Source organism: Staurois parvus, unplaced genomic scaffold (assembly GCF_062004578.1).
Source record: "Staurois parvus isolate SC_StPar_1 unplaced genomic scaffold, SC_StPar_1.0 ptg000249l, whole genome shotgun sequence".
In the NCBI taxonomy this organism is placed as follows: domain Eukaryota; kingdom Metazoa; phylum Chordata; class Amphibia; order Anura; family Ranidae; genus Staurois; species Staurois parvus.
Window position 1 is genome coordinate 39,424 of NW_028318045.1, and position 26,254 is coordinate 65,677.

Sequence of the window (26,254 nt, forward strand, 5' to 3'; positions counted from 1 at the left end):
TGCAGTGTCACAATGACTCTAGCTATATCAAATTTACAGTGGAATTACAATGCAACCTGTAAAGTTACATCATGCTTTGTTTCTGACCTTTTCATCTGTTTTTCTTTGCCTAGTAAGGGGGTTCCGTATGTGCTTTTTTCAACTGTCCATTTATGGATGAAAAAAGGGACACCCATGTGTTTCTACATCCGTTAATGTCCGCATCCATTAACATCCATTTTTTTAATTGAGGAAAACCCTATTTTTCTTCCGTAAAAGAAGAACGGATGTAAACAGACATACGGTCCATTTTTGCATTGGTAAAGGATGTAAAAAACGGATGTAAACTGATGAAAAACAGATGAAAGACGGATGTGAACTGATGAAAAACAGATGAAAGACGGATGTGAACTGATGAAAAACAGATGAAAGACGGATGTGAACTGATGAAAAACAGATGAAAGACAGATGTGAACTGATGAAAAACAGATGAAAGACGGATGTGAACTGATGAAAAACATGAAAGACGGATGTGAACTGATGAAAAACAGATGAAAGACGGATGTGAACTGATGAAAAACAGATGAAAGACGGATGTAAACTGATGAAAAACAGATGAAAGACAGATGTGAACTGATGAAAAACAGATGAAAGACGGATAAGAACTGATGAAAAACAGATGAAAGACGGATGTGAACTGATGAAAAACAGATGAAAGACGGATGTGAACTGATGAAAAACATGAAAGACGGATGTGAACTGATGAAAAACAGATGAAAGACGGATGTGAACTGATGAAAAACAGATGAAAGACGGATGTAAACTGATGAAAAACAGATGAAAGACAGATGTGAACTGATGAAAAACAGATGAAAGACGGATAAGAACTGATGAAAAACAGATGAAAGACGGATGTGAACTGATGAAAAACAGATGAAAGACGGATGTAAACTGATGAAAAACAGATAAAAAACGGATGTAAACTGATGAAAAACAGATTAAAAACGGATGTGAACTGATCTGCTTTTTCCTTGAAAAAACATTACTGAACTGATTACTGAAAAACAGAATGCCCGTGTGAAAGGACCCTTAGGTCCAAACATTTTCAAATTTTAAATTAAAGTTTATCTAAACCCAAGAAAAAAATATATTGTAACATACCAAAGGTCCTATTAGAAATGATTTTCAGATAAACACTGCAATAATATTCAAATTACCCACTCATTGAAAAAACATAATAGATTCCCATTATGGCCTCATGCACACTAGTTTGAGAATTTGGCAGAAAAAAATGCCTCTAATGTTAAAATATGAATAAATGTTTATACGCGTGTGGCATTTAAGCGTAAATGCATTCTACTGACCAGAATTCTAATTTGTTCTGTCCATTGGAATGCATTTACATGCACATGCCAGCGTTTATGCACATTTAGGGCTCGTTCATACTTGGCTGTTTTACCAACGCTTGCCAAACGCCCCTATAGCGTTTGGCAAGCGTTGGTCCGGCGTTTGCGGAGCGTTTTTTAACACTCGGCAAACACTCCGCAAACGCCGCATGCGCGGTTTAGCGACGGTTGCTAGGCATTTGCCAAGCGTTAAAAACACCCCACAAATGCCTATAATGCAGTTTGAATGGTGTTACCGCTCCACAAACACCCCGCAACCGCGTCGCAACCGCACCGCAAACGCCAGCCGGGTGTTTGCAGGGCGGCACCATGGACTAGAATAGGGGGCTTCAACACCTCCTGACTCGACCAGAGGCGTCCGTTTTGCCGCGATGCAACGCGATGCAAACGCTCCCGTTAGAACAGCACCATGTGCTGCAATGTGCAGAATTGGCAGAGGCGTTTGGGAAGTGGTAAAAATGCTTCCCAAACGCCTCTCTGCCGCCAGCACACAATGCTAGTGTGAACGTAGCCTAAGGGTTCATGTACACTGCAGCTGATAAACTCACTTTTAGGAGCTTTTCTGCATTCTTTTCAGCAGCCCCTGAACTCTCCCTAATGTTGTCCTATGTGTCCATGTACACATCGTTGTTTACAGTCATTTACAGGCAGTTGTGTTTACAGTCATTTTTTTGAATGCAGAAAACTTGCGTTCAGCAGTAGATTTTATCAGTGTTTCAAACGCCAGTGAATACATTACCCCTATGCTTACCCCCTATGAATACGTGCGGTTGCACAAAACGCATCAGTGAGGAGCTACAGTGCAGTGACGTCACGCCGCCGCCGCCACCACGTGGGTCCCAGCGGCCATCTTGGATTATCTGGTCAGTAACTGTTTTTTACTCTCATGATTGAATAAATCAGTATTTTCAAGCAGTATTACGCTATTGGGCCTCCTTTTTTTTCTGGGGCTCTTTGTGAGCATCCCATCACCCACAGAGTCACATTTAAGAGCCATGCCTAATTACTGAATGAGCTGAGCATGGGGACAGACCAGACCACACTACAGAGGGAATCCTGGATTTAAACCTTAAGAGGGGTTATCTCTTACATGCGCATCTGGTGAGTACGCAGTCTTTTATCAGCTTGGATATCACCATTTTCTGAATTCAAAATAGAGATCTTTATGATCTTCTCAGCACTCAACCCACTAGGATTTTGTGGACTGGGCACTCACAATTGTTACTAATTAGTCACGACTCAGTGACAGGATTACATATGTGTGAACTTTACCTTTTGCACTTTATTGTGTTTTGCACCTTAAGTGTGTGATTTACAGTTTTATAATAATATATACACACTGAGACACTTGTTTCTAAGTAATTTAAGCACTTTATTTATTTATTTATGTTTTATACATTATTTATGATCTCCCAGCGCTGCACCCTTTGCTTATGTATATAGTGTAGTATTTATCAAAAGTAACCAGGGTGATGCCTGGCTGTGCAAAGGGGGACCCAAAATCCAGCAGCGCCTTAGGGGTAGTGCTACAAATGGAACCCCATTTATAACAGGTTGTTTACATTGTTATCCTGTGATTGCTATGACCAATCATAGCGATCACATGATAACGTGTTACCGATTACTGGTTAAAGTGATCAGCACGAAGCCCTCCAGCAGCGTACTGTCACTGCTGACAGAGCATTCATTTTCACCTGGTCTTCCTTCCAGATTTGCAGACTTCGACTATATGTACATTACCACATCTTTTCTTGATGGTCTTCTTTGGGGGAAAATTGGGAACTGAGGGAGCAGAGGACTTCCACCTTCTCAGTGTTAGATCTGCAGAGGTTACATATCAGAGCAAAGAGCACTTTGATGAATGTACACACAATTTATGGAGTATTTTCACACAGTTTATTTTAAAGTTTTTTTCATCCCCTTTTTAAATTTTTTTTTCATGTGTAATTGTTAGGATACTGCTGTACAATGGTGTAACCTTTACTCCAGTACTGGAATATATATTGTAAGTGCGTAAGGTAATACATTAAAAAAAATGTGTTTAGGGATAGTGTTTCCTTTAATGTGTACACATCCTCTACTTCTCATTAAAACAACAAAATTAATATCACAAAATAACCAGATGATGTAATGTGTGTCAAATCCACAATGATACACAGAAAATTCACAATAATGGTGGAGACCGTTGTATGTACCATATCTTGAAAAGAGATGTGTCACCATTATGTGGCTAAAGCCTATCTTACACAAATACAAATGTCTAGGACTTTTGACATGAATAGGAATGGGTGTTTAATATTTAACATTCCAATATTCTACAGACCTGAACATCATGCTCAAAGGTCAAACTTTACATACTAATGGCCTCATGGTCATTAATAGGCCTGACCCATCCAAAATCAATCTGATATTTATAGGTCTGAACATGCAGCAATTAGAAAGGGTCCTAGTGTTCTGATTTTTTTTAATTTGTGAATTATTTATCAAAATTATGGAGGATGAAAATGGAGTGGGACACTTCAAATTGTCAAGGTAAAGGGTATAGAACCTGAAACTATCACAAGTAATCCTAATGCTGATGTTTCCAAGTATCAGGCTAACTGAACCCCTCAGCACGGGGATCCTGGATTCAAGGTTCATTGGGTATTGGGTTTAAGGAACACTGAGTGTGGATTCTGCCTCTGTGACAGTATGGATTTTCTCTAGATGTCATAGTTTTCACAAATAATTAAGATTAAAGTGTATGTAACGCCTAACCATGAATTTTCCATGTTTTCTCCCTCTTGGACTGGTAAATATACTATTGACGGTGTTTTGTTAATGGTGGATTTGATTCAGTCAAAAGGTAAGGGAAGTTAATAGTTTAGTGTATGAAGCTTGTGCATCACACCATTAACTAGTTTGGTACTTGCATAAACTTTCATGCGCATGTGTCTTAAAAAGTTGCTCTTAAGGGGGTACGCAGTTCTATATTAGAATTTCTATGTAACACCCACCTAGATAGCTAGGGGGAGCTAGATGAATATTGTTTAGTTAGAGACTGATTAGCAGCATGGAGAAATAGTCAGAAGGTGTTAAATTTCAGTCAGGGTTGAGAGGCTCTGCAAATCAACTCTCTGGAACTTCCCCCTGATCTGGAGACTTTCAGAAGTCTAGAATTGTCAGGGCAGGAGCTGTGGAATGGACAGGCAGGCCTAATGGCAGGGTCACGCACCGACTGACGACAACCACCACCCACAGACCGGAGTCCCTCAGGGCGTGGAGTCTAAGTCCCAGGCTGCCCTTCACCAGGGCCCCTGATGGTGGGGATGGACTTGACACAGCCAGGGACCAGGTCACAGCCCCCGAGACACCCTAGCTGTGGTAATGGCCGCCGCCAATGGCGTGTAGCTGGTAGGAACCAGATAAGACAATAGCGTAGTCGGGCAGGCCGGGTCGATAACAACGGGACAGACAGTACAGAACGGTAGACAAGAATAACAGGTCACAAGCCGGGTTCAGCAACGGGAGGTCAGATAAATGGATAACGCAGAGAATAGTCTAGTCAAAATCCAAGTCAGTTTCCAGGAGAGCCACGAGAGTAGAAACAGAGCTTGTTGCAACACGAACATACAAGACATGAATGCAAAGAGCACGTGCGGACAACAGGCTTATATGTGATCAACCACACCCCTCTGGGGGATGGACCCCAGAGGCCTGAAGGCATAAAAGACTCCCACCATGCTCTGCAGAAACCCAAGATGGATGCCAGCACATGGAGCAGCATAACCTCTGGGAAAAGGTAGGACCTTGACAAGAATTCAGTGGGTGGACGTGAGGAGTGGTTGGTCTGCACTTTCAAGGGATCCTGACCAATCCCCAGGCAGGAGGCTTGGCATGGGGTCAGGACAGTCCTTAAGAATGACTGAGGCTGTTCAGCAGCAGGAGAGTTCGGGTCAAAATGGACTGAGCAGGATGGAGTATGGAGCCTGGGAGGCTGTCCAGGAGAGGGGCCTACCTACAGGCAGAGGAGCTGAAAGGGAGGATCTCTCAACCTCACCGTCCACTGGGAGAGGACAGCCTGGGAAACAGGGAAGGAGCCAACCTAGTGTAGCACCCAGCCCATTGTAGCTCCCAGCCCGGTGTTGCACCCTCTAGTGTGCTACTAGAATAGTGCAGTTAATTATAGGTAAAATCATTGTGGTAATCATCACTCATGGAAAAAGTGTGAGTCTGTGATTGAGGTCATGTTATTGCAGGTCAGCTGGATGATGGGTTGTGGCTCTATCACCTCTTCCTGACTTTGGAGGACCATGGAACCTTCCAGAAGTCGGTAAGCAGGAAGGGGTGGAGACCTAATCCCCATGTTCATGGGAGTCCGGCCAATCCCAGGTTTGGAGGCCCTGGTGAAGTGGTGGACTGGCCCATAAATATGGGAAAATCAGGCACAAAATGGAGTTGGGTTTAAGATGGAGTGCTGAGGAGACTGTTGGTGCCTGGGAGGTGTCCCCCAGGTCTGTGAGGGGCCAGTCTCCAGGCTGGGCTTGGGCTGGACAAAGAACTGGAAAAACTTAAATACTCCTGTGCTTGGAGAGTAGGCTCAAAAAACTATAAGTGGACTGCAGTCAGATCTTGGCCTTCATGGGATGCACTCACCTTGCTGCCCTCACAAGACTGGGGGAGTCTAGAGGCACTGCAATAATAAACAAACAGAGGGCGCACTGACCTAGTGTATTATCCTTTAAAATGGCTCTAATGAATAAAAAGGTAAGTATTATACTCACAAAATGGATAAAAGTATATGTTTATCTCATGAAAACAGCACAAAACAATCCGCACTAGGCCAGTGCGCCCTCTGTTTGTTTATTATTGCAGTGGGCTCGGGCTGGCTCAGGAGGATACATTCAGCAGTGAGACATGAGTGGGATCAAGACCTGGAGCAGCAGGGAGCAAGAGGATAGAATCACTCTCTGGGATCTGCAAGGGGAAAGACTGCCACACGTAGCAGGCTTTCTAAGTTCAGCACTGGGCTCAGTCCTTTATCCTTGTTTCAGAAGATCTTCCGAGAAGCCAGGAGGGCTGGTAGTGTTTGTAGGCTGTGGCGCTGGGAGCAGCTCTATAGGGTCATGTGGCCACTGTGATTGGCTGTTAGAGAGGTCATATGATCGGAAAGCTTCCAATTGCAAGCAGCAATCGGGAGCTTTCCATTACCCACTGTAAACTATGCTTGATTTCGCAGGGTGCATGCTCTCGGGCACCTTTGTTGACATTTTAGTACGCATATATGTAGTCTCTCACTGTTAAGGCCCACCCACCGAGAGGCTGCCTATATGCGTATTGTCAGCCTGAAGGTGTTGGTATATTCTCCACCTAAAAAGGCTGACAAAACACATAGCTAAAAAAAAGGTGTCCCTGATATTTTTGGGAAAGGTTGGCAACTATGCAGGAAGGGATCCTGCTGTAGAACACGTGAAAGGGCCCCCCAATGGGTGTAAAGGGTCCTGGATCAGTGGGAAGGGCCGCAAAATGGGGTCAGTGGGGCCTTTCATGGTTTTTTGCACTGGGGCCCTGAAGGTTCCAGGACCACTGAAGGGGTCCTGCTGCAGAATATGTGAAAGGCCCTGCAATGGGTGTAAAGGGTCCTGGAATCAGTGGGAAGGGCCCCAGGACAGGGTCAGTAGGGCCTTTCATGTTTTTTTACACCAGGACCATGAAGGTTCTAGTTAGACCTCTGCATCCAAAGACATACACAGTGCAGATCGACCTCGCCCGCTGCTCACTCCTTACTGTATTTGACTGAAAGCAGCAGGGGACAAGGTCTTCCACTTTCATCAGAGCCTCCAGTGAATACAAGATGAGGAGTTGCAGCAGAAGGGCACAAAGCTTTGTCAAGAATGGATGCAGGTAAGTGTTTTGGGGGGCTGGGGGCGAGCTGTAAAAATACACACCAAAGGTGCTTTCAGAGAGAAGCTTATGAGCATAATTTACACACTTTTATGTGCAAATGTATGTAAATGCACATAAACACGCGCGTATGAGCATAAATGTATTTCATTGGCTGGAGTAAATTACTATCCTGGCCAGTAGAATGCATGTACACTCAAAATTATATACGCATAAATGTATGTACAAATTATGGCAGAAAAAAATCCAGCATATTTGTATTTCAATAGTTTTTATTAGTTTTAAGCAGTATAAAACAGAGGCGACAAAACATGCCCCCACAGGGGCTATCAATTGCACCGATAAGATAAAAAACATAATAATAAAAGAAAAACAGTGCTCTAACTTCAACAAGGCAGAAGGTACACCCACGCAGGGGCTATCAATGGCACATAGGTTACAATGACGGTAATGAAATTCTAACTGCAATTAAAGGCAACTGTCAACTATCACCCAAAAAAACTAACAGAAATGGAAAGAAAGAAAGAGAAGAGAAATAAGAGGAGAGAAAAAGAAAAAAAAGAGAAGAGGGGGCAGAGATCCAGGAGCGCCACCATCAAACGCCAGTGCCTAACGCCAGTACATCCCCATACTAGCCAAAGGAAGCGTGGGAAAGGCATATTGCAGCCATGGTTCCCATATTTTCGAGAATTTACATTGGGAGTCGTTGCATATGCTCGACATCTGCTCATTAAGCATCATATTGGTCATACGATCCCGCACCCCCTGAAAAGGGACAAACGGACTCTTCCAGGCCTGAGCAATTGTTCTGGTGGCCGACAGAAACAAATAGGACGCCAGCTTCTGCTGATGAGCAAAGAGACCCGGTATGGGGCAATGAAGCAAGGCATACCGAGCATCCCGGCGTATGGATAGATGAAACAACGTGAAAAGGAGGCCAAATACACGAGACCAAAAACGGACCAGTCTCGGGCATGACCACCAGATATGCAAGACATCGCCACGATGGCCACAACCCCGGAAACATCGATCACTACAAGCGGGATTAGCCTGGGCCAAACGAGCCGGAACCCAATACCAACGAAACAATACCTTATAGGCTGCCTCCAGCGTGGTGGTATTGAATGAGCATTTAGCTATGAGTGACCAGGCCCTATTCCAGTCCTCTGGATCCACATCCACCCCCAGGTCACGCTCCCACTGAACAACATATGAAAGAGAAGTATGCGACGGGCGTCTGTTCAAGGCTGCATAAAGAAGGGAGATAAGGCCCGGGGCGCCCGGGCGCTGCTGACAAAGCTGTTCAAAGGCCGATTTCTGGTATGGAAAAGAAGAAGTGCCCCGCAGCGAGAGTAGCCAGTGCCGCAATTGAAGGTATCGAAAAAATTCCGCCGGGGGAACATCCCGGGACTCCCGAAGAAGATCCCAGGTAGGGAAGGACCGAGAAACCAAAAAGTGTCGTACCTGCGAAAACCCATGAGCCACCCACCAAGAGAACGCCCTTGGGTGATCTAAACCCGGTGGGAAAAGAGGGTTGTTAACAATTGGAAGCAAAGGCAGAAAGGGTGACATCAGGCCACTGGAATAACGTACCGAGTCCCAGACTCGTAAGCCATGGAGCAACATCGGGCTCAGCGATATAGGGCGCAGGGCAGGGGGAAGCCATAGAAGCGCCGACGGTTGGATAGGGGCACAGTTAGGTAGCTCCAGCAAGACCCAGAAAGGGACATCAGAGGAAGCGTGCAACATAGACAGCGGGGCAATCTGGCTCGCCTGGTAATACTTAGTTACATTGGGCACCCCAAGGCCACCCTGAAGTCTATGAGCAAAGAGCGTATTTCTAGATACTCTGGGGTGCTTATTGGCCCAGATGAAACGCATAAGCTTCGCCTGAAGCAACCGAAGGAAATGAGGGGGAACCCGCACCGGGAGAGTACGAAAATAATATAACAATTTCGGCAGGACGGTCATTTTCACCGAATGAACCCGCCCTATCCAAGACAGGTGCGGAAATTGCCAGGAATGCAGAAGAGAAGATAAAGAACTAAGCAATGGGTAATAATTCGCAGCAAAGAGGGAGTCATAGGTGGGGGTCAAGCGGATGCCCAAATATTCAAGAGAGGAGGAAGCCCATTTATAAGGGAAGTAGGATTGAAGGCGTGAAACCAAATCGGAATCCAAAGTAATATTAAGAGCGACAGTCTTATCCAAGTTAATACGGAGACCGTAAGAGAAGCGCTCAAGAACCTGTTGCAGATTAGGAAGCGTCGTCAGAGGCTTAGTAAGAGTCAAGAGGGCATCGTCCGCAAAAAGATTCAGCTTAAACTCCTGTCCCGCGTATGAAACCCCCGATATATTGCAATCGGTCCGGAGCGCTAAAGCCAGCGGCTCAAGCGCCAGTATAAAAAGCGCCGGGGACAAAGGGCAGCCCTGTCTCGTCCCTCGCCCAATAGGAAAGGGGTTCGAGAAATACCCAGCATATTTAACGGAGGCCGAAGGAGACGAATACAAGGCTTGAATCCAAGAAAGGATAGAATCCCCGAAACCCCAACGAGACAGCACAAACCGCAGATATTCCCAGGATAGAGAGTCAAAAGCTTTATATATGTCTAAGGACAGTAAGAATCCCGGGATTTTCCGCTGTTGCAGAAGATATATAAGATGGACCACCTTACGAACGTTATCACCCGCCTGCCTCCCAGGGATAAACCCCACTTGGTCCCTGTGGACCAGGCTACGCAAATAGTTATTGATGCGAGAGCTAAGAATCTTGCCCAATATCTTCAGGTCTTCATTAAGAAGAGAAATGGGCCGAAAGGCTTGCGGTTCCTGTACATCCTCGTTCGTCTTAGGAATCATGGCTATATGTGCTCTAAGCGCGTCCGGGGAGGGCAAGGAGCCCTGTCGTAACTCATTGAAATAGTCAGCCAAGAAGGGCGCCAACAGGACCGAGAATTTCTTATAATAGAGACCGGAGTAGCCATCAGGACCTGGGGCCGCGGTGGACCTCAAAGATTTGATGGCTTGGAGCACTTCCGGTACGGTAACACAGGCATTGAGGGCCACCTGTGCTGCCTCGGATAATCCCGGAAGACGAAGATCTTGAAAAAATGCCTCTGCCTGAGCCACAGGGAAGGGATCAGGCGTAGTGTAAAGGCGCGAAAGGAAGTCCGAAAATCGGGAAACAATCTGCCGAGGATTAGAAGTACATCCACCTGTGGGAAGTCGCAGTCGGATTGGTTTATGGGGTTTCCCCACGGAATTGAGCTTCCTAGCCAGCATCGGGCCCGGTTTATTAGCACAGGAATAAAATTTGTGTTTGGTCCAACGCAGAGCCCGTTCCGCCTCCGAAGAGGCAAGTAAGTCTAATTTGGTCGCCAGAGCGTCCCGAGCGCGTTTATGGGCTGCGGATGGAGACGACTTCCAGCGCGCATCCGCAGAAGCCAGGAGAGAATGAAGCTCCAAAAGTCGGCGCTCCCGCTCCCGCTTCCGGACCGCCGCCAGCTGTATAACATGACCCCGCACCGTGGCCTTATGCGCCTCCCATAGGGGCACTGCCGAGGAGACCGATCCCGAGTTTTCCGTGAAGTATGTACGTAAGAAAAATTCTATTTGTTGGCAGGTAGCCTGAGTGGTCAATAAAGAATCGTTGATGCGCCAATGAAAAGGGCGCCGTTCTGACCCAGAGAGGGCAAGGAGAAGTACCAAGGGATCGTGATCCGACCAAGGTGAGGAGGGAATAGTTATCCGCCTGACCAAGGGAAGCTGCTAAACCGGCATAAATATATGATCAATTCTACAAAAACTATCATGAGGACTGGAATAAAATGTAAAGTCGCGTTCAGTCGGGTGAAGCTCCCTCCAGACATCCGCTAGCCCCGCTGTCCGCAAAAGAGAGCGCATATGTTCCTCCAGCACTGTTAGAAGCTTTCCTTAACCTAATATCTAATATCTTCTTATTAACAGTACTAACATAAGTATGAATGAGTTGGATCTTAATAGAATAATTGAGTTATTATATTTATATTTGTTCTAGATTGGGAAAAGTAAGTGATTAGACTTCATAGTTTGTGAATTTATATATGAACATATATCTTGGGTTTCCTTTACATTCAAGCCACATATGGTAGCAATTGGTCTACCATCCTCCCCCATCTATGTAAGAGATAAAGTTACACTCTGTTTCCAATTATCTTTGTGGGACTACAAGTATATCAGCCCATTTTGAGGAAAAGGTGGGGGCTGGATTGCTCATTTAAGAGTTGAAACAAAGACTTTTTATGCTCACTTTGCTTGAAGCCTTGAGAGACACACACACACTACACACACATATACATATATACAATCTTATTATCAAGAACTTAACTATATTTTTTGGACATTATTTAACCATTCTGTATGCCAATATTTTATTTCTAATTTTATGCAACGTTATTATTAAATCATCTTTTTGAGTTTTATACAAGCAGTGGAAGGACTTTCTATCTAAACATTTCTCATCAATACAAGTTAATAAAATATCGAGACAATACGATATTTTACAGTGGCGAGCCTCCAGTTCGATTCGTTTTCGCCGCTCGCTTATTTTTGACTTTTTCTCTTTCATCTTACTGAGAGGGAAGCTGTTTGTAAGTCAACAAAATATGAAGTCAAGCTTTCAGGAGAAGTAAAGTCTGCAACAGATGAATCGTCGGCATAATCGAGAACCTAAAAGCAGAATTGGTGAGAATTTTGCGCAATTGCAAGCAACGCTGTTCCTTGGTGATGTCATTTCCCGCCAAGAGAGAAAAGACGCGTTATGTAAAGAAAGACCTTCTTAATCGGTAAGTAATGGATTTTATTGATGAATTATCTAGAGAGAGTAAGTTAGAATTCAAGAATCTGTCTACATTTGTTAAAGATAATGAACTTTGGCGGTACATGTATAATGAGTGCTTACAGGCTAATAGTAAGATAGAAAAATCTAAGTTTTCCTTTAAGAAACTGAGCAAACAAATTAGAAATGTAATGAAGTTAGTTAATGTTTTTAATGCCATGATTTTTGATGTTCCTAAGACTGCTACATGTATAATGAAGCAAGATCAGAGCAGTGTATGTGCTAATTGCCAGATTTTGACTGAGCAAATAGATGATATGCAAAGTGCAATTCAAACAAAAGACATTCAGTTATCTGACCTGCAGAATGATGTAAAAAGAATTTGTGTGAATACTAAGGCAGAGAAACAAAAATCTTTTGTACCAGAGATCCAGTCTATGGAAGGAGATCCTACCAATCAGGAAGAAATGTGTAAGAGAAAATTAAGGGATAAAGCTGCAAAACTTAATCTTAAAATCCTTGATCAGCTCATGAAAATTTTGAAGGATATGCCAGCCTATGATATGGATGCCGATGCTTTCTATAACATGGAGGTTTATGAAAATTTTTGTAATAATTTTTGTTTAAATCAGGAGCAAAGAAATTTTCTATTCTGTTTATGGCTCCCCAGTGTTATGGCATGTAGATTAATCAAAACGCCATATATTGAGGATGATGAGGAAATGCATAGCAATGCATCAGACCGACTACGTCAATTATTGAAATTTACTACTGGAGAGGAAATTCCTTCTTTGGAAATCTTAGACTCCTTAAGAGCTACGATTAATGATGATCCTTTTGAATTTAAAAATATATTTTCTAAAGTATACAAAATGATATTTAATTTAGACAATGAGACTCCTTCTATGGTAAATGCTTTTGTTAAAAAATTCAAGTATCTTGATCCAGCATCTGTTATTATTGCTACTGGAAAAAATGATTTAGATCAAGCAGCCAAAGTTATAGATACAGTTAGGAGACAACTTAAATTAAACAATCAGAAGAAGGAAAGTTTAATTGTTCAAAATGGAGAAGAGAGAGAGACCATGTGCTTAGCCACACCCAGTTATGATGATGAATACGTCACAGGCAGGACGAGAGTCTCAGAGCAGACAGGAAATACTATTTGTTTCTATTGCAAACGATTTGGTCATTTGAAAAGAGATTGTATTCATTATAAATTAGATTTACAAAGAAAAGCTTTGGAATTAGAAGACCAAAATATAATTTCTGAACAATCTACTCCTCCATGTTCCAACAATAGTCTTTCTGAGTTGCCTTATGCCTCAGAAGTTAAAAAGATCAGTTCACTGAGAGTCAACAACAGCTTAAACAATATGGTAAACAGTGCTGTTGTCATTAACAGGAATGGTTTACTGCCATTGCCGAAATTAGGATCAGGATCAAATCGAGATTCTTCTTTACTGTTGGAATATGTTGCTCCACATTTATTGGATGAAAGTGGAAGGCCCAAATCAACATTAATTGATTCTTCCATGTACGGTAATGTTGGAAGTATTTGTACAGCAACTGCTGACACGTCTTCAGATCATAAATGGCCACATACAGGAACCAATCTTGAATTGGAACAATTGGTTACATCACATAAAGAACTTTGGAGTCAAAGCAAAAATGATGTAGGTTTGTTTACAGATTTTGAAGTTGTCATTGAAGGTAGAGACCCTAAGCCTCAACCTCAATACAAATTGCCATTAGAATCAATTAATCCAATCTCTTCCATTGTAGATGAGTTTTTACAGCAAGGAATTTTAAAGAAAGTACAATCAGTGGTGAATAATTGTATTTGGCCTATCAAAGTTGATAATTAATATTCTTTATCAGTTGATTTCAGGACATTGAACAAATGCATCACAAATAACAGATCTATTGTTCCTGATTGTAACATAATGTCACATCTGGATGCCAAGGCCAAAATATTCTCAGTACTTGAAATTGCCAATAGCCATTTGTCAGTACCCTTAGCTAAGAGTTGTCAATATAAACTTGCCTTTAGCTTCAACAAAGAAACTTATACATTCACAAGATTAGCTCCAGGCTTAGATTTAAGTGATGGGATTGTTCATGAGTATTTGGGAAAAATATTATCTAAATTCTCTAGGCCAGAATGTATTGTCCAGCATGTAGACAAGCTTCTCTTGTCTACACAAAATATAACTGAGCATATCACTCTTTTGTCTGAAATATTTACGTTGTTACATACAGCAGGATTGAAATTGAATACAGAGAAAGTTCAGTTGATGAAAAGCCAGGTGGAATTCCTTCATATGCAAATTAGTCATGGACAGAGACAGATGTTGCAAGAAAAAGTTAGAACTATTTCTGCTTATCCAATTCCAACAAATCGCAAGGCTTTGCATCAGTTTTTGAGCGAAGTAAATCATTGTAAAGATTTTATACCCAATTTTGCAGAAAAGTCTAGATCATTATTTGATCGTTTGAGACAAAAAGCTGGTGTGTTAGATCAATGGAATCAAACTGAGAAAGAAGCTTTTGAACTATTGAAATGGGATTTGCAGAATGCTACTACATTAAGTACTGTTGAGTTTTGTAGTAAAGTTCCTTTTGTTTTAGAAACCAATGTTTCCAATAATGCAATCTCAGCAACTTTGTCACAATTAAAAGAAGATAATAAAAAAATAATAGGTTTCTTCTCAAGAACTTTGACAAATATGGAGAAAAACTTTGATGCACATATGAAAAACTTGTTAAGTGTTTTCTTTGCAGTCAAAATAACTGAATACATTGTGAGATCAAGTAAGATCATATTACAGACACCTGATTCATCACTGAAACTCCTACAGGAAGATGGTTCAACAGACAATTATCGTGAAAAGTATCCTATATGGTACAAAACACTGTCATCCAAACACATACAGATAGAAGTAACAAAAAGACCTTTTCAGGAAAACATACCAACACATGTTTGTACAGCTGTAAGTGAGAAGTTTGTACCTCATGTTTTCAACATAGGAACTGAGAAAAGTTTGAAACCAGTATGTATTACTGCAGATCAGTCTTACACTACAAGAAGTGAGCCAATACAAAAAACAGCTACGCATATTTCCAATTTTATAGAGATAAGATCAAAGGCATAATCCTTTGTCATCTCTGGGTTGATACAAAACCTTTCTTTGGTTCTGAAACCAAGGTTTTGAATCATGACCAATAATGGAGATGTAGCGTCCTGTTATATTTATTTTTGTTTATTTCAGGTACTTATATAGCGTCGTCAATTTTACTATTTTACATATATAGTACATTCACATAAGTCCCTAACCCTCAAGAGGTGTATAATCTGAGGTCCCTAACTCACAGTCATACATACACATACTAGGGCCAATTTAGATAGGAGCCAATTCTCCTACCAACATGACTTTGGAGTGTGGAAGGAAACCGGAGTACCCGAAGGAAACCCACGCAAGCACAGGGAGAACATACAAACTCCAGGCAGGTGATGCCATGGTTGGGATTTACATCAGCAACCCTAGTACTGTCAGGCAGAAGTGCTGCATTCTAAAAAGAACACTACAAGTCAATAAGAAGTGTTATAATCAAAATATGTCTTCCATGTCATAACTAGAAATGTTTGTGATTGTGATATGTAATGTTAACAGATAAATGTAAGAGGATTAATCAATGTAAAATTATCAATGCCAAAATAATGATACTGCATTTCTGTTACAGGAAATGACCTAAGAGTAACTGTTAAAGGAAGAAAGTTCCAATATTTCTAAACCTTTCAGATGATAATACATTTTCCAAGAAGGAAATTTATTCTGGAAGAAGCTTTGCAACAAGAATTTCATTCATCATTGTTTTTGTTGTTCTTTTTATGTTCAATAAAGTTATTTTAACTTTACAGAGTGCTAGAAGAAGACAAGACATCTCAAGGCATCTCATAGAGGAAGAACTTATAAAACAATTGACTTTTGACTACTGATGAAATAATTCATTCATCATCAGATATATTGGTTTTTTTGTGTGTACATTTTATTTTGACATATGTTTACTATATCAAGATGAGATCAGTTTTCACATGAACATTTGCAATCACACACTATGTATTTTCAGAAGTGAAAGGGTTAAACTTTTGTTACAACAGAGTCACTCTAATTAGTTAGAACATCTGTTGTTAATTAAGCTAGAGATAAGTTTTTCTAAGGTACATATAGAGAAACTTACGCAAGCTTTACATTGTTATATGTATGTTTTTTAAAAAAAAAATCATTTGATATACATGTATGGATTGAAGTTAGAGAACATATGTTATGTTTAAATGTTGATAAGGTAATTTGAAAAATGTATGGATTATAGAATTGTGTGCTACACACATTTTGGAGGGAAAATATAAAACATCTATTTTTTAAGTGACATATTTTAAAGTATTGTACTATAATGTTACAGTTATACATTTATTAAGGGGATGAATTATTTGGTAAAAGGAAAATAATAAGGGTAAAAATATTTTTATGTGATACATAACAAAAGGTTTATCAAAGAATTTGTTTTCCCATTATAGAATCAAATTAAAGATATGTTCAGATCAATTATCTTAAGATCCAAAAACGCATGAATGGATACGAAAGTGACGAGAATGTGTATAAATGGATTAAGATAAGGAAAATGATTAAGATTCGATAAAATCGATCATTTTGAGAGGGAAATGTTAGAAGCTTTCCTTAACCTAATATCTAATATCTTCTTATTAACAGTACTAACATAAGTATGAATGAGTTGGATCTTAATAGAATAATTGAGTTATTATATTTATATTTGTTCTAGATTGGGAAAAGTAAGTGATTAGACTTCATAGTTTGTGAATTTATATATGAACATATATCTTGGGTTTCCTTTACATTCAAGCCACATATGGTAGCAATTGGTCTACCATCCTCCCCCATCTATGTAAGAGATAAAGTTACACTCTGTTTCCAATTATCTTTGTGGGACTACAAGTATATCAGCCCATTTTGAGGAAAAGGTGGGGGCTGGATTGCTCATTTAAGAGTTGAAACAAAGACTTTTTATGCTCACTTTGCTTGAAGCCTTGAGAGACACACACACACTACACACACATATACATATATACAATCTTATTATCAAGAACTTAACTATATTTTTTGGACATTATTTAACCATTCTGTATGCCAATATTTTATTTCTAATTTTATGCAACGTTATTATTAAATCATCTTTTTGAGTTTTATACAAGCAGTGGAAGGACTTTCTATCTAAACATTTCTCATCAATACAAGTTAATAAAATATCGAGACAATACGATATTTTACAAGCACCAAGTCATGGGAAGGGGCCGCCCCCCGTGCACAGCGCCTATCCAACGTGGAATCCAAAGTAACATTTGAATCCCCCAAAACAAGAATGAGACCCTTGGAGTGTCGGGAAACAATGGTGCAAAGATGCGAAAAGAATTTATCCTGAAAACGATTGAGTGCATAGTAAGAGACAAAAGTAACCTCCTGGTCCCAGAGAGTGCCCTGCAAAAGCAAATACCTGCCCGTGGGGTCCGCTATATTCCGAGCACAGACAAAGGGAAGATTGCGTTTAAAAGCTATCAGTACACCCCGACGCTTCTCAGGAGCCGAGGCCGTGTAAAAGGTGGGATAGTGAGGTGAAAGATAACGCGGAGCGGAGGACTGCGAAAACCTGGTCTCTTGTAAACATACCACGTCAATTTGTTGCGATTTAAGGTGATGAAAGACTTTAGCCCGCTTCTGAGGCGAATTGAAGCCTTGAACATTCTGCGAGTGTATTTTCAAAAGGGGCGAGGCCATGGCGATATCAACGCAACACGCTCGGCAGAAAAACCCATAAAGCAGCTAGCAATTTCCGCTTCCAATGGCGAGCGGACCGTGGCGTCCTGGAACCCTGCAGAAAACAAGAACAAAAAAAAAACCAAAGGAGAAAAAAGACAAAGAAAGAAAAAAGGAAAAAGACATAAAAAGTATATACAATAGTGCAATTGTGTCACGCCAATGGGGACGCGCATCCTACAAAAGAAAGGATACCAGTTAGGGGTGGCTCTACCACCGGACACATGGTTGCAAATGAAAACATCAGAAACTAAAGCCCCCAGGGGGCAAAAGGGCAATAAGGCAACAAACATAATCGAACGGGGTCCAAAGCTATAAAACTAAGGGTCCCAGGAGCGAGGCCTCCATGGTGACCTCCCATAAAAACCCAAAGAACCTTGGGGCCAACCCCCTCCCACCCAGCCGGGCCCGCCAGATCAACCTCCCACCCCGAAGCCCGAGGGAACCCTCACCCCATGCTACCAACGGAAACCAAAATACCCTCACCCAGGCCCAAGATAGGTTGCGGCAGCTGAAAGTCATAAGTCTTGAGTCCGCGAGGGGACCCCCTCCCACCCAACCAGGGAAGGAACCCAAGGGGGTAAACCAGATCAGTCCCAACCCGGAATGCTGACAAACCGGGGGAGCCCCAAGGGCCAAACTCACGGTCCCGCCAGAGAAGTCCATCGCTGAGATGACACACGGGAAGTCCAAGACACATCCTCAGCCCGGAGAAGAACAAGAAGGACTTGATCGCGAAGGGGTCTGGGGGAGAGCCCTCTTCCTATCGGACGACCGCTCCCAGATGCGGCCCGGAGGAAGCGGCTGTGCCGGAGATCCTGATGAATGAGCCGGGCTCCGATCCGCAGAATCAGGCGAAAGAAGGCGCAAGGACTCCAGCAGAGAATGGGCCTCCTCCGGCGTAGCCACAGAGTGACTGCGGCCCTGGTAGGTGAAGGTGAGGCGAAACGGGAAGCCCCAGGCGTATTTAATACGGTGTTTCACCAGGACCGAAGTGAAGGGCTTCAACTGGCGGCGCTTCTGAAGAGTGGTCTTGGAGAGGTCCGCAAAGAGCTGGTAGCGATGCCCCTGGAAGCTGAGGTCAGGGTTGTTCCTAGCCGCCAAGAGGATAGTTTCCTTAGTGCGGTAATACGTAAACTTGATGATAATGTCCCTGGGGGGCCCCTCCGGTCGTCTGGGGCCCAATGCACGATGTATGCGGTCAAATTCAAGCCGGTCTATGGGAATAGCGGGTGTCAGCTCCTGGAACAGAGCAGTAGCAGTAGAAGTAAGATCTGCGACCGTTTCCGGGATACCCCTTAACCGCAGATTGCCACGGCGGGAACGGTTTTCGAAATCCTCAAGCTGTAGTAGCGTGTCCGCCAATTCTTTCTTGAGGTTGCACAGATCCTGTTCGTGATTTTCCATGACCGTGACTGCCGCGTCCATCTTATCTTCAAGGTCGTTCGTCCGATTGCCCAACTCCCGAATTTCCCGTGAAAGACGATCGGCCAGCTTGGAGGTAGCGGAGGACAACTCGGACTGCAACATGCACTTAAAGCGGCGTAGGAGCTCAGCATCCCGCAGGGATGGGATCGGAGACTGCAGGGATGGCTCTGGTGCCAGGTCCTCCCCACTGCCAGGGTCCGACCCACCCAGGGATGGTGACAGCGAGGGACCCAAAATTGCGTCTGGGGCTCTATCTGAGGTCCCCGGCGGGAGCCGCGAATCCGCGGCCGGGGTCTTGGAAGTGTCTGGCGGCCGGCCAAAAATCGAGGCCGCGGCTTCAGCCGCGATCTCCGGCGGGTAGGCCGCAAACTCCGGAGCGGCCCGCCGGGAGCTGGAGGCACGGGCGGCCAGCGTTTTTTTGCCCATCAGGGCACCAGGGAGACAGGGGGCCAGAGAGGAGACAGGGGGACCCCCCCTGGAGGGCGAAGATCGGCCGATGTGTCCGGCGGCCGAGGTGGGATTTTAAAAAGCAGCCATCCTGGTTGCTGCTCACGAGTGCCCCCAAAATCCAGCATATTTGGAGCATAAATTTGTATGTCCTTGTACATGAGGCCTCATACAGAAGCCATTAGTTGTAATTTAAATTTTGGTGAGAGAAACACTATGCACTATAATTTGTGATGACTGGCTGTTGTATATAGGAAAAGGAGTAATGCAGGCCATAGATGGGTCAAAAATCGGCCAATTTTTCAGCCGAAAAAAAAATAGGCCAATTTTCACACCGTTAATGGGTTAATTGGTTGGCCATTTTTTGGGGTTTTGGCACATTTTTTTTATCGGTGAAGTTGGAAAAAAATGCCAATCGGCCAATTTTCCCAGCAATGATGGCCTAATTGGCTGATCTTTTTACCAATAAAAAATCTGTGCATGAGCCGTGGCCTGCAAGAAGAAGAAAAAGAAGCAGAAAAAGAAGAAGAAAAAGAAAAAGCAGAAGAAAAAGAAGAAGAAGAATTCCAGTCCGCTATTATATTTGACATGAAAAAGTATTACAGTTGCAACAATGTATCTATTTGTATCCAAATAAAACCATCTGTATCCGAAATGGATATAAATAGATACAATGTTGCAACTGCAATACTTTTTCATGTCAAATATAATAGCGGAGCTCTCTGCAGGGACAGAAGTAATTAAATGCTGGCCGTAGACAGGACGGAAATCGGACGATTTTTTGTTACCGTTGGTGGTAACGTCGGCCTATTGAACAACCGATTTTTCCTTTTTTTAAAAAAAAAACTGCCGGTTTTCGACCTGTCTATGGCCTGCATAAGAGAAGGATGAAGGGGTAAATAAAGTTAGAAATTAAATAGGAAAGAAATAATATTTTTTAGTACAATTTTTATAAGTATAATATAAGGCAAGAAAGAGGGGTATAGAAACAGATCTTATTCTGGACTGGATTCATAATGGTGACAACAGAGGACCATGTCTGCACAATGTGTGTCAGCGTAGTTGCTCGTAGTCACTGCATCAGTGGAGTATGGGACAAAGTAATAACGCAGGAACATAATTAGGACACATATTTCACCCCATAACCGGAAGTGCCTAAACAAGGACCTTAAGGCTGCATTCACACCTGAGTGTAGAGATTTACTGCCGTTTTTATTTGACAGTTTTTGATCATTTTTAGAAGTGTATTACAAGGGTTTTTTTAAGCACTTTACAACTTGTGTTTTTTTTAGCCAATAGAAAGCACTAGGGAGAGTTGTTGTTTGAGCAGAAATCATGTGACAAAACACTCCTAAAATGCTCAAGTCAAATCTTTTCAGGTCTTTCTATTGAAGTCTACGGGGTAAAAAACGCTTGTAATCTGCCAAAAAAAGCTCATGTACTCTTTTAGGTGGTAGGCGTTTTGCTTCAGACAACAGAATGATCATATGTGAACAGGGTTCTTTGAAATGAAAAAGATTTTGCGTGTTGAGCATTTTAGAGCTACAACCTTTAAGCAGAAAATCACTGAGGTGTGAATGCAGCCTTATGACAGAATCACCAGATAATATTTTAATAAAAAGGTGATGAATTTTATTTTTTATTGGTATGGTATTGTATTCAAGATTATACAAGGTTTTAGTGAATAGGTTTACATCTACTTTACATTAAATGCTGAGAGAAACATGGCGCCTGCTATTCTTGACCTTCTACTGGGCATGTAGATGTCTAAGCTATCATAGCAATCCTCTGTTTTCAATAGTTTCTGAGTCTCTAATCTGGAAAAACTATGAAGATCAGTAGTTCTTCTGCACTCAACGTTGCTGAACTGCTTATTTGTTGTAGAACAGATGCTCCAGATACAATATACACCCTGGCCAGTATTAAGAGAAGTGGCAATACATGTTAGAGCAGCATCTGCCAACCGGTGGAAGAGGAGAAGTTCTCAGGGGTGCCTGAAACTGCGTGATCTGAGCACACTGATCTGAGTCTGTTGTGTGTTACTGTCTGTATACAGATAGGAAGGAGAGGACTAGAGATGTACTCGATGAAAAAAAGTGTTTAGTTTAATTTCAGATTCATTTGTTAAGTCAATTATTTTGTTTTGTCATATTTGTTAAAATGATTTATTTCGCAATTTGTTTTGTATACTTGTTCTGAATCGATTCGTATTTTCAGAAGTTATTTTGGGAGATTCGGATTAATTTGTTATGTTGTTAGGTTATTTTACTGACTTGTTTGCAATTTTAATGTGACTTGCTTGTCATTTGATGTTTTGTATGACTGGATTTGGCCAATCATAACAGTAAAGAGTGTAACACATATTATTAGGCCCCATGTACATGGGACACTTCTGAACAATGAAAACTGACTGCTGGAAAAGATAGGTTAAAAAACGTTGGTTTAGCCGCGTTTGCATAATGCGTTTATGCTCGCTTTTTAAAGATAAGCACAGGAGAACCTCCCAAATGCCCAGAATGCAGTGAAAAGTGGTAAATTATTAACTGTTTCAGACTGTTTCAGAGAAATACAGAGAGTAGAAGCAGAGACAGCAGTATGCATTGAGCTAATTAGGTGTGAGTTGCTCATTAACATATCTTTTGTTTCCAAGGGTGGGAAAGGTCTCTGGTGGAGTGAGTCATTAAGGTCACCTGGCAGGGGGTCTTCATGAGGAATTTGAGGTGTGAATGGTCATTAACATATCTTTTGTTTCCAAGGGTGGGAGAGGTCTGAGGTGTGAATTGGTCATTACAATGTGTGACAAGCTTGGTAGGACCATCCTGTGTTCAGTGTGTTGTCCACCTTGAAAGCGCTTTGCATGCATTTTTCATTATGCAAAAAGGCTCTGGACAGCATCGGGAACTGGAAGAGTTAAAAAATAATTTCAGACACAAATGCTTATAAACACATTTAGAAGCATTTTGCGTTTGAAACGCTGATAAAATCAACTGCTGAATGCAAGTTTTCTGCGTTCAAAAAAAACGACTGTAAACTCAACTGCCTGTAAATGACTGTAAATGAAGATGTGTACATGGACATATAGAAAAACATTAGGGTGAGTTCAGGGGCTGCTGAAAAAAAACGCTGAACAGCTCCTAAATGTGAGTTTATCAGCTGCAGTGTACATGAGCCCTAAAACTTACAAAACCTTCTGAAGTCACAAACGAATGAAACAAATGAATACAACTAAATTTGTTGTTTTCATTATCATTTATTTTGGATTCATTGAAATGCATTACTGTTGTGATTCGAAGATTCAGATACATCCGAATCTCCGAACAATGAAAATATTGTTCGCATTTTGATTAGTAGCAAAAAGAATTGCACGTCTAGAAAACACAGCCCGCACCTCCTGTCTGCTGTTATCTGTATTACTATTGACAACCCAGTGAGCTGTGCGTGTGCCCAGCATGTCCTTAGCAACCAATGACGTTATTGGTTAGCAGGATATGGGCCGTCTTTAATATTGAAGCATAGGGGAGACATCTTTTGCCTGCTTGCTAGTTGGGGTTAAAGTCACAAAGACGAGCCACTCATTCCCATTCTGTCCCTGGGGAAGAGTCATCAACATCACTTACAAATGCCTCCTCAGCAGCCCGATTATTTGCTTTTGTCTTCTTCATCTTCTGATTGGGCAAACATTTTCTTGGGCCCTCCATGCAATTTTACTCTGCACCCCAACATCCCAAAAGAAAAAACAAAGACACATATAGTTATCTGAAAAAATTTTAATACAGAAAACACAAAGCACTGGTTTACGCTCACTGATTGGTCCAGGTTCACTGACTGCACAACATTATGGCTCATTGATTGGTTGCTAGAGGTTACTGCACATAATTACTGCTCACTGATATGTTGCTAAAGGTTACTGCTTATCATTTCCGCTCACTGATTGATTGTTGAAGGTTACAGCACATCATTACTTCTCACTGACTGGTTGCTAGAGGTTACTGCACATCATTACTGCTAACCGATTGGTTGCTATAGGTTACTACACATCATTATTACTCACTGATTGGTTGCTAGTGATTACAGCAGATCATAACTGTGCACTGATTTGTTGTTAGAGGTTACTGCACATCATTACCGCTTACTGATTGGTTGCTAGAGGTTACTGCACATTATTACCGCTCACTAATAAAGCCAGGAAAGCTATTTGTGGGCAATGCAGACTGCTTTCAGCCCTCCAACAATGACTGGGCACAGGGCAGCTGCCCCTTTTGCCTCATGTCAATGACGGCCCTGCGGCCAGCACAGCTTTCTGGGTTGCTGACAGGAGAACAGATTGCAAAAAACAGGAGGAGAGAGGTGGGAGGAGGTGCAGAATGTCTTCTTTCCCTCCTGTGTGTATACAGAAGTTAACACAGAACACATCTATATCTGAGTGTGCAGGGTTTGGTTGCCACCCCTCTAACTCCTCCTACTGCTGCTGTCCCAGCAACAGAAATTGCGGGTAGTGGTGGTAATCAAACCCTGTGCAGTCCAATCTGAGAGTTCTGCATCATCCTTTATATTCAGACAGAAAGGAAAAGAGCAGCACAGCCCACATTTTTGCTAGGAAGGGGGATGTGTGCGAAGAGGGGGGATTTGTGTTAGCAGAGGAGATTTTTGGAGGGGTAATTTGTGCTAAGAGGGGGGATTTTGAGGGGGTGTTAGGAGGGAGAATTTTGCAAAGGGAGGGATTTGTGCTAGAAGCAGGGATGTGGAGGGGGGGGGGGATTGTGCAATGAGCAAGGATTTGGGGAGATGGGGGTGGTAGGAGGGGGAATTTTGGAGGGGGGGGGTTGTGGTAGAAGCAGAGATTTGGGGGGGGGGTTGCTAGAAGCAGGGATTTGGGGGGGGGGGGAAATGTGTGCTAGGAGGAAGTATTTGGAGGATGGGAATTTGTGATAGGGGGTTTTTGCAGAGTGGGGGTTTGTGCTAGCAGGGGGGATTTGAGGGGGAGACGATTTACAGACCACTGAATTCAGCCTCACAAACTACATCTTAACGCTTGTTCACACTGGGCACAGTGTAGAAATGCATGCAAATTCACGCATTTTCTTGCACCACACACATCTAAAAAATGCCCGTGTGTTAGCACCCACTAAAACTCATAGTGCTGCAGTGCAATGCATTTTGGTGCGGTACAATTTTAAAAATCATGCCAGCACCTTTTCTCTTTGTTTCACATACAAATAACAGTCCACTAAAAACGTGACGCAAAAAATCTGCATGCTCCGACGCACCTCTTAATGTGAATGAGCCCTCAGACTGGTGTGCCCCAAGATTGTGCACTATTCTAAAGGGTGCCTTGACTGAAAAAGGTTGAGAAACATTATGACAGAGAAACGTTTCCATGCAAATAACTATCCAATGTACTAATTTACAAATGTTTCTGTCAGATCACTACCATTAGCTTTACTAAGGTTTGGTGCTAGTTATTCTTAATTTCTAAAACTGGTCAAAGAAAACAGGAAAAGGCTACAAATACTGGTCCATTCTCTATATGGTTACATCAAAGCATACAGTCTGATTAGCAGTCCATCCAGGATTTATTTTAATAATCATCATGAAAAGGGTATTTTCGATGGTCCTCCCACCTAAAAGAACAAAACAAAATTATACTATTAGCAAGTTTTTTCTTCTATTCTTGTTTTCATATATTTATTTAATAAGTATATAATGTACAGTATGTAAAACGCTAACTGGGATTTTTTTTGGTCTTTTAAATATGCCATGAATGCTTTTTGATATATCTGTTTGCTAAGGGCAAAAAACACCTACCGGGAATCGTATGACCGATAACTTCTCTGCCACTGCTTACTATTATCAGTTACATTTTCTTCAGTTCTCCTTGTGTACAACAAACCTCCCCCACCCACCCCTTTGTTTTAGAGGGGAAGGTGATCTGCAGTCCTGTCCTAGGGTGACAATGCTGATCATCCATATAAAAAGTATGAGTGAGAGTTGTCACTTTGGAAGGAGAGGTGTTACTGTCAAGATCACAAGATGAAAATAAAAGGGAAAAAGGCCTTGAAAAAAGAAAACACATCTAAGGACTTGTAGGCTGTAATATTTTCCAGTTTTGTATTTATGTTTAGATACAATTAAAAAAAAACACCTATACTTTCAATTTTGTTGGCTGTCATTGCTTACTTCCTCTTGGAAACACTAATTGCCTGGCTATCATTGCTTACTTCCTCTTGGAAACACTATTTGCCTGGCTATCTTGGGCATTAGAAATTTTGAGTCATTCATCCAGGACAAGCAAATCAGAATGCCTACAGTTCAAATTTCAAGTCAATGATATAAAAAGTATTAAAGTCAGAGGACTGACATGTCAGCCAAGCAGCTAGCATTTTCAGGAAAAGGTTAGACATGGC

The 26,254-nt window shown here is 42.1% G+C and overlaps 1 protein-coding gene and 1 long non-coding RNA gene across 3 annotated transcripts in view; one reads left to right on the top strand and one right to left on the bottom strand.

The window, feature by feature from the left end:
- The first annotated feature begins 11,833 nt into the window (after positions 1-11,833).
- On the top strand, positions 11,834-17,434 carry LOC149459676 (uncharacterized). Its single transcript, XR_016313199.1, has 2 exons — positions 11,834-12,091; positions 15,829-17,434. It is a non-coding gene; the product is annotated as an uncharacterized LOC149459676 (long non-coding RNA).
- A 6,168-nt stretch (positions 17,435-23,602) lies between these two features.
- Positions 23,603-26,254, bottom strand: part of LOC149459677 (estradiol 17 beta-dehydrogenase 5-like) — a 57,332-nt gene continuing 54,680 nt past the window's right edge. For both annotated transcript variants that reach the window (XM_089680637.1, XM_089680636.1), the window contains exon 9: positions 23,603-25,471. In XM_089680637.1, the coding sequence (XP_089536763.1) occupies positions 25,439-25,471 (33 nt within the window). In that variant the 3' untranslated portion in view covers positions 23,603-25,438. The remainder of the gene's footprint in view (positions 25,472-26,254) is intronic.